This window comes from Falco naumanni, chromosome Z (assembly GCF_017639655.2).
Source record: "Falco naumanni isolate bFalNau1 chromosome Z, bFalNau1.pat, whole genome shotgun sequence".
Taxonomy (NCBI): Eukaryota; Metazoa; Chordata; class Aves; order Falconiformes; family Falconidae; genus Falco; species Falco naumanni.
The window spans coordinates 19,828,368-19,844,889 of NC_054080.1; the positions used below are offsets into that span (position 1 = coordinate 19,828,368).

Genomic DNA, 16,522 nt, shown 5'->3' on the forward strand with positions numbered 1-16,522 from the left:
GCTTACGGACCCTGTAGCTTTTAAGAAAACCGGAATAAACCAAGCCCTGTTTAGTTTAATATGCCATAAAACATGAGCTGAACCACTGCAATTTATGAGGATTTAGAATTCCCATTAACAGAGATTTTCACTCTAAGAGACCGGCTGGGACCAGTGCAGCTCTCCCGATTCACAGTAAACAATGAGATGTTTCTCCCCCCGTCTGCAGCTGCCTGTTCCTAGAATACAGCACAACAGGGAAGGAACTTAAGTCATTCCAGGAATTAATGTGAGTTCTCTGAACACATCTACCCAGCTTATGGCCTGAAAGGATGCTAGAAGTCCAAAACAACACTGATAGATAACCAGCTAGTCAGAGTACTAGCCGAGTACTAGGTACAAATAAGGAATATGGATTAAAACACTGGCAGAATGCATCTATAGCTAAGAAAAAAAGAATGTAGAAATAACAGGTTACAAAGCTGGAAAATAACTTTTCTCCCCTTTTCATCCTTCCTCCCCCAAGGAAGGTAGGAATGCACTCTATGACTAAGCAATCCCAATTTCTGCAGCCTCACTTACACCCACAATACAAAGCAGGCATACTGCAGGTACTTCAAAGTGGAGCTATGATTGTTACCTAATTACTTTTAGCCCTGCATCCAGGTGGGTCAGATCACCAAAATTCGTATTAACCTAAGGAAAATTTTCATTTCTTTCACCACCTCCAGTATGTTTTATGGTAAAAGATCTTCATAGGAAACACATAATTATGAACCTGTTTAAACTATTCTGAGGTTGAAATGTTCCACAACTGGTTTTGACCTAAGGAGGACCCTTTAGGTTAGAGAATTATCTCTTGGTTCAAACTTGAAGAAACTTTAACACTGTAATAATAACTTTTAAAAGATTATACAGAGTTTTACTAGAAGCAGACTGTATTGATAGTGTTCCACCCTGTGAACATCAGTATGAAAAGTTGCTTCATTCTCAGGTTTAATGGGAAGACAATTTCCCTATAGCCTGGAACTTCTTAGATAATTATTCTAGTTATTATCATAGAAGACTAACAGAAAAGCAATGTATTTCTAATATGCTGTAGTTACTACACAGGCAGCACAAAGGTGTGGGAGCACCATTATGAATCACCTTCTGACATTTTTGTTCATTGAACTCTACAAAAAGTTTTCTCCAAAGACTAAACTCAATTTTAGAATTAATTTCTTTCAGCAGTATTCATTATTTTTATTTGCTTTTACTGAAAATTTATGTAGCAAAATTTCATTGGCATTTGTACCAAGAACTGGTTTCTAGGACTTAGCTTCACCTAATTGAGATTAAATACATTCCACGGGAGACCAATATTGTCCAAGGTCTCAGAATAATAAAAAAATAATTTTAAAAGTTCTGAAAGCTATACTTTCTCATAACTATTTTTAAGAGAAAGAGGAAAGGATTTGAAAAAATACATTCCCTAAGAATTTTTCACTACCAAACTCCCTTTTCAAACACAATCTTCCACACCCAAGTAAAAACTGCTATTTATATTTCAGTAACACGAAATGGTTTGTCAGACAAAGCAAATATGAAAAGAACCATAGACAATAGCAAGACAAACCTAATACCAGGCAAGAACAGAAATGCGAAAAGCTAGGAGTTGCAGAATAACCACCTGAGCTTTCCAAGAACACAAAACTGAAACAGTAAAAGCTACAACCTAGAGGAAGACATATCAAGTGTTTCTGACAATTATACATAGTTTATCTTTGCTGGAAATCAGAAGCTTATATCAAAGGCAAATGTGCACACTTGAAATAAAAATTAATAACACTGTTGGCTATTAATAAAGACACTGAAAAAAATAACTCCATAATTTACAGAGGACCAGAAAATACATAGGCAATCCCACTCACCTGTCTTCACTAAAACGTCGACCAACCAAAATTTTACATTTGTCTGGAGGGAGACAAGCTGCTAGCAAAGGTACCGTCCTTAACACCCGACTTTCCTGTAAAAAAAAAAAAGTTACTTTTTAATAAAATCAGGGAGGGTTTCTATGGATTGTTAACATTTCCATTTACTTCCAAGTTCTTTTGACTACAGAGACAGAAAAAATCCTACCAGGTAAGAGAAGAAGAAGATCTACAAGAAAAAATACCCTGTTTTGATGCATTCAAATAGTTTTCTTTTGATTGACATATTGAACTTAGTCTTAATTAATCTATGATCATCAGTACAAATTTGAACTAGGCTATCAGTATCAAAAACAACAATGAAACTTTGCAGAATAACAAACAGTAGGCAAAAAACAGCATTAATACTCATGTAATATGTCGGGGAGCTAATGTCTCTATATGGGAAAATGAGAGCAGGGCCTGATGTCCACAAACAGATGTTAAAAATAAAAGCACTAGGTGTATCAGGAGAGTATGAAATACAAACATCTCCACTCTTCTGTCACTTCACAGTAACTAGGACAATGGCACCAACACCTTCACGAGTACGCCATCTTGTGCCACTCAGGCTGTGTTGATCAGGCATCCGCCCCCATCTTTGCGGCACAGATGAGGAATGTCCCACCAATGGGTGGGAAGCAGGGACTTTTCAGATCTTGAAGAGCATTAAAGAGAGCTGTGTTGAAGCAGGGCTTCAGAACACAGAGGAAATGGGAAATACTGCCAGCTAAAGCAAACTATCTACTTAGCAAACAGTAAATTGCTTCTGTCCTTTATTTAATACAGCTGGGAACACACTAGGTTTTGTCTAGACAAGAAGTATTGTGAAGTGAGCTTGAACATTTAGGATGTAAATTTTTGTTTTCCCATCAAGGAAGAGGAAGCATAAGTTTAATGAAGACAGCAAGTCAACACCAAAACCTGAAAGTTTCAGTTTGTTTCTCAAGCACAAGAGGAACAAAGGAAGGTTATTAGCTAAACCTAGCAAAAGGCAAGACACTAGAAGTCAGGTGAGGATTACAAAAGCCCTACACCCAGCAAGAAATTAGTTCCGTGTCATCTTTTGACTTACAAGCTGCGTATCAACAATTCAGTATTTGTGAACATGCGAGGCCTTGATTAGCACTCTCAGTTCTCTCTGGGTGGCTGCTACCTTCCACATGCATCAACGTGCAGCTGCCTGAAGCCCTCACATTATCTTGTTACCAAACTTCACTACTTTTATCACTGTTACCTAGAACCTTTATTAATTTTGCTCTGTCTGATCCATACCTACTGGTCTTCTATAAATAAAACACCATGGTGTTGAAGGAGTAAGTTGTCCTGCTATACCCACCACCACTTTGCACAGCAGCAGTAGCATGATGTCTCTGAGGGACAGATGAAGATCAAAGTTCCTGGGGAGTGAAGTGCTAGCAAGGCAAGGGAGAAATATCCTTCAAACTACCATTGATTTCTTTGATCTCAGCAAAGCACAATAAGCCATCAACAGTGGTACAGTATTATTTGTCTTTATTTCATTGTAATTAAGTAACACTCCAATTCAGTCTCCACACTAGTCAGAAGACACCCTTCTTCATAAGAACAGAAATGGCAATAAAGGAACTGGAAAAAAATCAATTATTTGTCTCTGATAAGCAAAACCAAGAGTTATCACCAGCCAAAGGGAAGTCATTCAACTGTTGGCTTTTCATTAATTCATTCATTCAACACTGTCATTCGCTCATATCATTCATATCAACAGATACATTCAACACTGTCGTATCATTACTTCAGAATTACCTTTCACATCAAATAAATACATTCTCTAACCAACAGGGAAAACGGAATTTCCAGTGTGTCCTGGTTTTGGCTGGGATAGATTTAATTTTCTTCTTGGTGGCTAGTGCAGTGCTGTGTGTTGGATTTGGTGTAGGAACTGTGTTGATAACATGCTGGTGTTTTCGGTTGTTGCTGGGTAGTGTTTGCATTATGAGGGGACACAGCCAGGACAGCTGACCCAGACTAGCCAAAGAGGTATTCCACACCACGGGATATCATGCTTGATATATAAACTGGGTGGGGTTGGCCAGGGCTGGTCAACGTTGCTTAGGGACTGGCTGGGCACCGGTCAGAGCGTGATGAGCAATTGTATTATGTGTCACTGGTTTTCTTTTCTCCCTTCCCTTTGGATTTCATTCCTCTTCCCTTCTCCCTCCTCTTCATAGTAATTGTTATTGTTACTATTTATATTGCTCTTTAATTTTAATTTTATTTCAATTATTACATTGTTCTTATCTCAACCCTTGAGTTACACATTCCTTTCTGATTCTCCTTCCCACCCCCACAGGCTGGGGGAGTGAGTGAGTGACTGCGTGGCTGGGATTAATTACCAGCCAGGGTTAAACCACGACACAATCTAAAAACCAATCCATGTTTACAGGAAGATAAAACACAAAATTCAAAGCTGAAAGGAATTGTTTGAGAACAGAAGCTTAAGAACAGCTAAATCAAACTAACATTAAAAAGGGTTTCATTTGTTTATAATTTTCTTCATTAAAAAACATTTGTATTTAATTAGACTATATATAACCTATTTGTTATCGTATCAGCTGTTTTCCATTTACTGGTTTGAAAGTAAGCAGTTACTCTCTCCTTTGTTTTCAGTGTTCTAATAATAATTTGCAACAGTTTGTTTATTCATTATTAGACCATTGAAGTACATAAATAGAAAGAAGACTGGAGGACTTACGCAGTGGGTTGACCTTGGTGGGCCTCCATGTGCTCACCAAGATGCTCTATCACTCCCTTCCTCAGCAAGACAGGGAGGAGAAAATAAGATGAAAAAGAACTCGTGGATCAAGGTAAAAGTTGTTTAACAAAGAAAAGAAAAGGCCATGCATGGAAGCAAAGGAAAGCAATTTTATTCTCCACTTCCCATCAGCAGGCAATGTCTACCTATTTCCTGGGATGTAGTGCCTCAGCACATGTAGCAGTTGCTCTGGAAGTCAAACGCCTTAACAGCAAATGCCACCCTCACTGTCCCCAACTTTTATTGTATCCTATGGTACAGAATATCCCTTTGGTTAGCTTCGGTCAGCTGTTCTGGCTATGTCCCTTCCAAATCTCTTGCCCACCTCCATGCTACTGGCCTTTCGAGGCAGGGTTTGGAGGGACAGCCCTGATGCTGTGGACCACCACTCAGCAGTAGCCCAAGTACTGGTTGGTGTGTTACCAACATGTTCTAGCCACAAATACAAAGCACAGCACTATGAGGGCTGCTATGGGGAAAGCTAACTGCATCCCAGCCAGGCAAAATGCCACTTGCTTTCACGTTTGTTTGTTGTGTTTTTTTTTCTTTTCTGGGAATTAGTGGTACTTCTGGTTACCAGAGCATTATCCATCTACAATGAGCAGGAGAGTTTTAATAAAAATATTTATTAAAGCCAGGAGATACATATTTCTTTCATTTTTCTTTACGAATTGCTAGGACAATTAGCAAAAAATTTCCCCTCATATTTGGTTCTTACAGTTCAATAAAGAATACTATACAGAAGTATTATAATGAGCATTTCTAAGCTCATTACTGGCATTAGATCAATACATAAATTCATTACATACACACAAAGTTTTCTCCTCAGATGTTTCACTGTCCTAGTTTCAGCTGGGATAGAGTTAATTTTCTTTTTATTAGCTGGTGCAGAGCTCTGTTTTGGATTTGGTGTGAGAACAATGTTGACAGCACGATGAGAGAATAATGTTGATGGCTTTGGTTGCTGCTGGGTAGTGTTTGCACTAAGTCAAGGACTCAGGCCTTGCCTGCGACAGGGCTGGAAAGGCACAAGAAACTGGGAGGGGACAGCCAGGAAAGCTGACCTGAACTAGGCAAAGAGGTATTCCATACCATATGACATTGTGCTGAGTATATATAAGCTGGGGGAAGAGAAAGGAGGGGACATTCGGCATTATGGCGTTTTTCTTCCCAAGTAAACGTTATGCGTGATGGAGCCCTACTTTCCTGGAGATGGCTAAACACCTGCCTGCCCATGGAAGTAGTGAGTGAATTCCTCGTTTTGTTTTGCTTGCATGGGTGCCTTTTGTTTTACCTATTAAACTGCCTTTATCTCAGTCCACGAGTTTTCTGACTTTTACTACTCCAGTCCTCTCCCCCATCCCACTGTGGTGGGAGCGAGTAAGCAGCTGCGTAGTGCTTAGTTGCTGGCTGGGGTTAAACCACGACAATTAACACTGAAAATTCTTATAGTTCTAGAAAGAACGAAGGCAGGGAAGCAGAACAACCTAAACAGATACTCTCTGCTATGCTTAAGGATTCTGTTCTGAATTACACCTATCACTCAGGTTTTGAAAAGTACATAATGGCCTATGCTGCTGGAGATCACCCCAAGGATGATAAAAGGCAAAGATAAGACAAATGTCTACAGTGGTCTGCGCACCTAACTATGCCATTGACCTGATATAAGGTTCAGAACAGGCATGAGAAGTGAAAAATAGCAAAATTATTTTATTTATTTTTATATATATGTCTATATGCAAAGAAGAAAAAGAAATTCAGCTAGGCAAATAACTCCTTCACTGTTCCACTAGTCCTCATGCTGGGTTTGAGATACTGGGTTTTTAAATTACTTTTATTATGAACAATGGTACACTAACACTATTCAGAAAATAAGTATTTACCCCTTGACATGGAATGCTGACTTCTTTCCAGATTCCTCAGCAAATAAAAATGTAATGCCAATTGACCTATTATGCAAAATGGAAGCTGGATGGCAGGATTCCTCACCTGGGATCCACTGCTCTGCAGTGATTCCTCTCTCTTTCACAGTACCTGACACCTGCACAGGTCTATCTGGCAGCATGGCCTCTGGATAGTAAGAATGTGGACACATAGTCACATTAATCGGAGGACAGGAAATGTTGCTCCTGACTTCCTGTATTACTGTCTTGCCTAAATACAAGTCTCAATAGCATCATTTAACCATAGTTGGTGGCTAACTTTACTGCACTATGGACTTCCAAAGCCAATAGATAATGAAGCACATGAAGGGTGACAGTCAGCACTGACACGCAGTAGCAGAAAGACATTCACTATCTGGTTAGTTTAACAAGATACTTCTGAAACGGACTCCTAAGAGTGTATCTGTAATGAAATGGCAGACTAAAGGATCAGATACAGTCCACAAGGACTGTACATCAAGACTGATGGTATTTTGAGTATGAGCAGTCATAACAAAGGAACCTATATTTTGTCAGGTATATGCCTCTGCTGTTTTGGAGTCAACAACATCACCTGTGATCATCTAAGAAACACTTTCAAAGACCATTGTAAGACATTCTTAGCTTCCCACCATTTGTTTGGATTTATCTCTGATAAGCCCAGTGCCCTCATATAGTCAGATAGTCCAACTGTTCCTCTCAGATGGATTATCTTCAAATGCAGAGGTCTTCCAATGTTAGTTCATCATGTGAATTACCACTAGGTAACGTACACAAATGGAAAAGTTGCATCCCATTATAACAGACAGCTGTTGTGATTGCTGATTAATAAAAAGTGCAGACAGATTTTCAGAAGGGTATGGGAATGGTGTATGAAATCTAAACAGAATCTGAGAACTTCTAATACCTTCCACCATGAATAAGAAATTCAATGCAATTCAAATGCCAGTTCAAAGTTCTCTGCACATTTTTAAACCTCTTTTTTCCATCAAGTGACTTAAGCATATACTTCTTATTTCAAAAGTACTTAAGCATATTGTTATTATAAATAGCCAATTAGAAATCACAGCATTCCCAGTTAGGGACCAAATATGTCATGGCTTCTTTTTTGGTTCACTGCAATAAGACTACTTTTCTGCTAACATGCTCTTTTAAATTCTGCTTAAGTTCCTTCATGCAAAGACTCTCTGTGTGCTCATTGAGCTACTGTATAATCTAAGTAAACAGCTGGACCAGAAGAGCACAGGTTTCTGAACTTCACGGTTTAATTTGTAGACCCACCATCTATCCAGATCTGTTCAATTGCAGTCCAACTTCTAAAACCCTTATGATCAACCACCAAACTCCATCATTAACAGACAAGAAAACATCAACATAAATTCTTCTATTAGGTAAACCAAAACATACTGTTCTGAAACTATAGTTTTTCATTGGCTAAACAGCTAAAGTCATCACTAAGAATTGCTTAATTCATTTTTTTAAAAGAACACTAACATCAATAAAAAACCACTGCTGTAATCAAAACACATTTGTCCTTGGATTAACTCTGAGCACTTCCGTGAGACACCATGTCAAGGTTAATTCTTGCATTTTGTACCAAGGCAAGTAAACTTCTGATTCTAGCAGGACTATTTAGATAAGGAAAGATGTCTTGTGTGAATGGAAGTTGCAGAAATAAGATGTCATTTCAGAAGATATAATAATTCAGAAGAACTGAATAAAAGATACAATAACTCAGGTGAACGAGCACTTCAATCATCAAGTTTGAAAGGAAAAATCATTCCATGATGTTAACAGCATAGCTGTTTCCTCTTGCCTACCATTCGCTGCATTAAGATTCTAGCTGAAATCCAACAATTATTGCAGCATTACTCACCTCTGCTGGATGCTGAATTATATACAAGCAGATGGAGACCTTCAGTGGATGTATTGGCAGGAACGGACATAAACACACCTTCTGAGGACGGCTACAAGACAGAAGGGAGTGAGAGAACAATACAAGTAATCAGCAATTTATGAAAGATGGTATAAATATGTTGTAATTACATACTGCATCCCAAGAGGCACACTAAGAACTTCCCCTTATGACAATGTATTAAGCATGATGCAATTTTCTGTTTGAAACTTCTTCTGTTTCTAAAAATAAAGCAGCAAGGTTTTCACTGAAATAGAGTTTTGAGAACAGTGAACGGTGTTGAGACGCCTCCTGTGGTCTGTCTGGGATTAAAGCACTCTAAAAATCCTTTCACATCTTCAAGAGAAGAAACTTCCTAGCATCATACCCCAGTCAAGTCTGTTACTGCTCTTCATACCAAGTTAGTATTACAACAATTTCACAAAATATTGTAATAGAATATATAACATTTATAATTGATATATTTATAATAGATTAATTACAACAGAAAATTTTACAAGTATATACACATAAAACCACAGAGATGCCATATTTATGATTGGGTTCATTTTTTAGAATTCCATCTATGCAGAAATACGTAGTAGACATGTAATATTTAAACAATAAATCCATATCAGGAACTTCTAATTTAAGTCTGAGAAAACAAAATAAAAATTATTTCAAATCCTTTGGTGTACTTCATGTAGCTGTTAAATGACTAATAAAAGAACTCTTACCAAAGAAATGAACTTATATTTTTCTTGGTATGAAACTAATATGCTGAATGATCAAGAATAAACAGAAGCAAAGAACAAAGCTCAAAGTTAGAGTAGTTTTAGTTGTTACACCAAAAACACATACATACACACACACACACAGATGTGCACACACAAAAATCACTATAGCTACTTACATACATTCTTCAATAACTCAGAAAAACAAACTATTTCCTTAACAGTGACGCTATTACTAGAATTCACTTAAAATGACACCATGCCTGCAAACAAAGCTCTCTGAGTTTAAAATATATAAAGTCAGGATTTTCAGCAGAATGCACAACTTCACTTACATCCTCCTTATAAGCTTTATTGGTTGTCATATAAACTGTTGTTTATATGTTGGTCACACATCAAAGACTGTAAGCAATCACTGCACCAGATGTGATTTACAGAGGTGAATTCTGAACACAGGTCCAGACCAAGCTCATGGTGAGCCAGACTGACACTGTGTCCAGGAGCGCACACACCCAGCCAAACTGTGCTGAGTAATCCTACAGTAATCCAAGCCTATCTTCCCTAGTCAAACATCAGCACTTATCAGTAAATGGCAGCATTATGAAAAAGCAGTAACAACAGATAAGCTTCTCTTTCACAGTTGACAGGTGTTTTAGTTTAAATCCCCTACTTCCAGCCTTCAGCTACAGAGGCACAGAGACTACTTACTCCCTTTTCCACAGGGTATACAGTTAAAGGTTATGCAACAATAGTCTAAATCCAAAGCAGCAGAGGGAGTGTTGATGCAAGGGAAGGACTTGGTGCGGATCAAAATTAGCACTGGGAAAAGTATTTTTAAATTAAAAGGCCTACACTCAAGAAATCAGCCTAACGACAAAACATTCAATATTGTCATACACTCCTCAGTACACTATTCCAGTGGGCTGCTGCCCATCTTTCTTTCACATTTCTAGTATGGCATTTTCCTGTTGCTAATCCTGCATAAATTTGACACTCTCTGTTGTACTAATGGACAGGCTTTGGGCCTAAAATTATGTACTCATCAATTTTATTATTCAGTGAGGTATTCCAGGGACCTTCACTCTGAATGAACTGAAACCAACGTTGCTTCCAGGTCTGGTGGGTCTAATTTCAGTAGCTCTGTACCACTGCCTTTTTTTCCAAAATTTTCTCATGTGTAACCAACTGAAACAGGAATTTCTGAAAACAGTTGTGTTAACAACCTGGAAGAGAAACATATCCCTAGAGGCTGTTTATTGCCTGTGCTCCCATTATTAAGTAGAAGTTCATCCTCTTTTTGATCAGCAGATTTAGCAGAAACTCTGTTTTGTAGGAAGTGCAATTCCTTAGTTTCTCGCTATTATTAAATGGCTGGTTTCACTAACATGAGAAGTTGTTACAGTTCTCCCCATTATTATGTTTTCTACTGAGGAGGGATTCAGGCATGAAAATCTACTACACAAAGCTGTTCTGAAACAGTTACGTGGTGACTTCAATACAAAGACCTACACTGTTTACTAGCTTTCATAAGCAGACAGAAACAGCTTCCAGTGATTTCTGACCTCAGTGTGTTTAACTACACTAAAGTTAGTTAGATAGAAGTTGCTTATTTTCTTGTTTTCAAGTCCCCCATTTGCACATGCTTTTTGTATTTTCCACACTGGTTTGGATTTTTCACTAGTAGTTTTTTTAAGCTTTGTTAACCTCATTAAAAAAAAAAAAAAAAAAAAAAAAAGAAAGAAAACAAAAAAAAATCCACAAAACAACCAAACCGAAAAAGGAAATTACCCAGAAAGCAAGTATTTTCAAATAGTTACAGAACAAACTCTACCTATAATTTAATTTGTAGAGAGTAGAGCACAAACCATGACAAATAAAATCCTTTCAAATATAATTTAATAACTTACATATGTATATATATTACTTAACTTTAAGCACCCAATTAGGTACCTAATTTTGTTGAATATGTAATTTTACAACCCCGTCCTGGGGGCACAAGACTTATTTCTGTACTTTCACTTTGATACCTAACAGTTATTGTGCAAAGACAAAAAAAAAAAAAATATTGCTATGTGAAACTGACATTACCAGCTTGTATCAGTTGGATAGAAAGCAACGCGGAACAAGAGAAGTTCTGTTTCACCACTACAAAAGCTGCCTTTGCTCTCAGAAAGGCCACCTAGACAGAAAAGAGGTTTTGTATTTTTCTTTTGTTTAAAGACTCTGCTACAGTTTTGTCCTGCGTAAGCCGCTGATGTTACAGAAGAGCCCCAGACCCTTGCCTGCCCAAACAGAAATGGCTGCTTTAAGTAAATCAGACTTCTCTACTGTTTAGGTCAAAACACCAAGGGTTTCAAGGTCAAAAACCCACCTGAGAAGTCTGAAGAAAAGCCACATAAGTTACCATATGTTGGTTTTATACTAATGTTTTAATGCATGTTTTAGACTAACACAAGTCCATCACACACATGCATTAAAAGAATATTCAAGAGTTTCACAAAGCTGTGTTGGAAGTTTCAAGGCACAAGCCCATTTTATAAAATTTGAGAATAAATGTTATTTTTGCTAGTTTTATGTTAGGGGACAAACACAAATTAAAAACAGTTTTAAGGTTACACTTTGCATCCTCCACATCAACCACTACTGCTATAGAAGGACCTTAAAAGAAAGAGTGGATTAAGTTTAAACATAGACATACATAAAATGATGCACTTAGGAAGAAACAATTCTAACCCGACATACAGAAAAACCCCAGGGCCCAGGGTCTGAGGTTAATACGGCATGACATTTAGGTGTAAGACCTTAAACAGTTCTGTGAAAATGGCACTTTAATGCCTGGAACTTCTCAAAAATGCAAATCAGATGTTAGGAGTTACTGGGAAAGAATGAAAGAATTGAACAGGCAACATTATTATGCTACTAAATAAACCTCTTGTTTACACTCCCAGTGCAAAAAAAGGCAGGAGAAGCAAGGTCAAAAACAAACACAAGGAGTAATTCCTCATGCCACAGACCTCCTTGCTGACCAGTTCTGTGGCTACAAGAATTTTACATGGATTCAAGGGAAACTGGAAAAAATTGTGAAATAAAAATCTATCAGATATTGAAGCACCACCAGTGAAGGTACAAAGCCACAGCCAACTCTGTCCCCTGAGCTAAAGGCAGTTGGAGAAAGGATGAAATATCAGCATATGCTTACACTTTCTTCTTTAGATATATGTACCCACTCATTACATCTGTTCATGGTTGGTGACAACATGCTGTGCAAATGGACCTTTGACATGCTCTAGGATGGCCATTCTTCTATTCTCAGTCATTCTGCACAATTAAAAATGAATGGATACAATGCCAATTGCAGTGGCTTGAGATTACTTGGCTCTAATTTTTTACTTTTTCTATTCTAGCTCTAAAAATTTGTCTGTATGTACTTCTGCACTTCTCTGGGTAAAATCTTACAGCTCCTTTGCAGTAGCCTTCTGTAATTGACAGGACTTACTGCCATCTTAAAAAGAATTTGCTGAGTATACTGAGTTTCTGCTTTCCTTCACCCTAAGGCTACACAGCGTGTGACCTAATGCAACTGCCACAACTTTCACAGAAGATAAGAAGCTCTCCCTATTAAATAAAAATCTCTCGTGCTGAACAGAAGTGAAATAATGGATTATCTCATCCTCTACATGGTCAAGGACCATCTGGCAAACCCAGGGCCAGTACAGCCAGAAGAAGGATTTGTGTTTCCTGTAGCTCTGCAGCTAACAAGCATAGATCCTGCAAGAAGAGCCAAACTGCCATGGTCATCAGCTGAACTGTACATTAAAGACAGGCAAAAAGTTCACTATAGCTGAATGCACACAGTAGACTCCAGATTTCTGAAAACTTGCCCATCCTCTAATCCTAGTAAATATGGGTCAGATTTAAATTAGAAACTCCAGAGCTGACGTCCCAAATACACAATCTGTGCTGATCTGCTTTGTTAACTGAAGCTCACGCATGCTTTTAAACTACTGAATAAAAGGAAAACTGTGAACTATAACACTGAAATAATAAATGAAGGAATTACTTGGAGTTCTCCCTCTTCTTTTATTTTAAAATTTAACAGGATGAGCCAATTCAACCATTACCTCTGCTTCAATTATTATGAGCTGCCCTTATTTTCTCAGTAGCAGGTAGTTTATAGCTAATGTGGCAGGGCAATTTTAAAGCACTACAAGACAGCTGTGTAGCATTATCATGTATTTCTCACTGTTGCAATGCAAGTAGTCCTTCAGTCTTGTGCTCAGTTACCCTGGAGCACAGAAGTAATAAAATATCATGTCCACCATACTGCAGACTTAGTTACAAAAATTACAGTAATCACATTTTGTTGGGTTAACTCTCCTGTTCACACTATTGTACTTTTAAGATGTCTAGTACTATCCTCACAACCATTCAAATCAACTAGCCTAAAGAAGACTGACTCCCACTGAAAAGATCAAGAAATAAAAACTTATCAGAAGTAAAATGATAGAAGCTCATCAGCTTTTAGCCTCAGATTTCTGATTAAGGTTTTCTCAAGAGCCCACCAGCTCTTCAATTTCTCTTTAAAGCAACTTTTAGAAAGCCATCTTTCTGAGAAGTGCTAGAGCTCTCATGAAATACAGAGAAACTCAAGAAGTCACCATCACTGTTCAGGTTTCTTCTAAGATTATTTTGAACATTCTTTACTCAAGCAAAATTTCCAAGTCTTAGTTGAATGATGTTTCCTGAGAAAATCAGGCATAGAAGGTTAATCTGCCTCCACTGCGTTCCAGCTTCCACCCTTTCCCCCAGGCTCTTCCAAAAGACTTTGGAACTCACTGGTCATGAAGCATAAAAATTTAAAATTAAATTCTTACAAACTTCATTAAAAGTCAACAGCCATATAAATTAAAAACACAGTATCAGAAACACAGGTGGAGAGAGTATCAGGAACAATCAACAAAGCACTTCCTTCTCTACTTGGTAACTTATACAGAACCAGCAAGAAAAAAAGGGGAAAAAAAATATTGCCAAGATCCTGCTTCCCATTAGAAGTTAAAATAAAACAGGTGTATAGTTTTGGTTTAGTTTTCTTGTGGTTTGGTGTTTTTTTTTAAATGGTGCAGCCAGTGAATTTAATGGAACATATCCCACTTTCCCAAGTAAAATGATATATTTAAATTGAGAAGCATCTAATACAAATCCTAGTGAAAATCGTTTGTGCCTTTTGAATTTTGAATTTGTAACTTAAAGGGTGATTAATTATATAAGTATATTAATAAAACACAACTTTCAAAACTGATAATGGTATCTACTCATTAGTCAACCTGCATTCCTGTACAAATCACACAAACACTCCTTCTCATCCCCAGCTCCCTGACGTCTTCATAAGCTCCAGAAGCATTTAAAGAGCACAAGTATCATTATATTGCTAACCTCCTCTGTCAAAATGTGCACAGAAAAAAATATTCTATCCAAAGAAAAGATCACACACAACAGGAAAAAAATTATTTCCATGTTACCTGCCAACATGCATCAACAACTTTGCAAACAAACTGCCTTTAGGTGTAAAAAGGTAACAATTTAAATAAATTTTACAGTTATCCTGAACAAAGGCTTTTGTACCCTTTCCAACACAATTGGGGACAGCAACTTCAAGCAGTCTGACACAGCAATAAATTAACTCAGCTGATCAGAAATCTGGAATACTTGCTGTAATCTAAAGTTCTACCACTATACCGTAAGAGAGCTATGAAGTTATTTGTTGTCTTTACATTTTGTGGAAGACAGTTTTCCGATGCATACAGAATGTGAACTGTGCTAATGAGCTAGAGGCACTGAGTTTGAATGGCAGGGAATCTGTATACCGTCTACAGATATCAGCTTCATCCTTTCATTGCTCTGGAGTGCCAGGTAGAAACAGAGAAGAGTCCTCCTAGAAACACCTGTTCAGAAACACCTGATCAGACTGGATCACGTCGAACCTGCAGTGTATTCTGTTTACAAGATTCAAAACTTTTCCATCTAGTTCCAAGAAAAGCCCGTGCAGCACCACATCTTAAATTCATTAAAATATACCAGACCAAGTTTAGCATTTTGTACCAGAAGAGATTCAAGGCAGTAACACGGATTTCTAAACAAACATGATCACAGAAGAGACCAATTAAATACAGGTTACCATCCTATTTGAAAAGTTAGTTTCCAGATGAGTTTTCTGATAGATGTACAGTTGAAATAGCACAACAACGTAGCAACTGTTCTTGCCACAAGACATTACCAATGCAGTAAGCTTGGTCACAGTATAAAGAGGCATGACATACAACACTAGCACCCAACAAACAATACAGTATTTTTAGATAAAAACTGCCTTTGAACCAACCTTAGTATTCCACCACCGGAATTATTGGGGGCAGAGAATGAAGCAGTGGGAGAAGGCAATGTGATGGGGGCAGAGAAGAGGTACAAAGAGAGGTTCAGTAAGGAGGACAGGGAGACAAAACTATCTCCCTGCCTCTCAACAAGGTATGCAGCACTAGTGACGACCTAAGAGATCACAACACTGTTTCCCAGCATTCAGATTCCCTCGGAATATGCTGTCAGCAGTTCTGTTCCTACATGTTACGGTGAGGAGATACATCCCTTGCCCCTCTTTCCATTTTCCTCTCTACTCTCAGCAATATGGGCTACAACCCTCCTGACCAAAACCCCGATTATATTTTCCATCATATTCAATCAAGACTTTTGTATCAATTTGAAAACTACTGCTCTCTTACAATTTTGAAACAACCCTGGGCCTTTGCCCAGAGCAACAGAATTCAGAAAACTCAAAACAAAAAATAAGGCAGTTAATTGACAGAGGCATCAAGCAACACCATCAGAGAGTAAATTCAAAAGGAAAAACCTTCCCGCACCTGTTTTGTGAATTTGTATTCAATACCTATTCATGAATTCAAATTCATCAATAGAAAACACTGTACATCTTACCACATGATCACATGAACAAAAAATTAACAGCAGGAAAAAGGGTAACCCTCATCAAAAGATATTAAAGCATGAAGATATGCTTTTTGATTCAGAAAATCCCAGAACCACTATTCCTATCAGCCACAAAATATCGCTCCACAGTTGCCCTGTGTTTACGTTGATCCCCAGGCACCTGTTACCACTGTTCAGCTCCCCACCACACAAACCCTGGGTCTGACCCATTCGTTCTGATTATGGTTTACTGGCACAAATCACTGTTTAAAAGA

At 37.9% G+C, this 16,522-nt stretch overlaps 1 protein-coding gene across 1 annotated transcript in view; it reads right to left on the reverse strand.

The window, feature by feature from the left end:
• Positions 1–16,522, reverse strand: part of DTWD2 (DTW domain containing 2) — a 96,561-nt gene that overhangs the window by 56,591 nt on the left and 23,448 nt on the right. Inside the window, exons 2-3 of the mRNA XM_040580496.1 lie at positions 8,524–8,614; positions 1,893–1,987 (exon numbers count right to left, since the gene is read on the reverse strand). Coding sequence (XP_040436430.1) covers positions 1,893–1,987; positions 8,524–8,614 — 186 coding nt within the window. The remainder of the gene's footprint in view (positions 1–1,892; positions 1,988–8,523; positions 8,615–16,522) is intronic.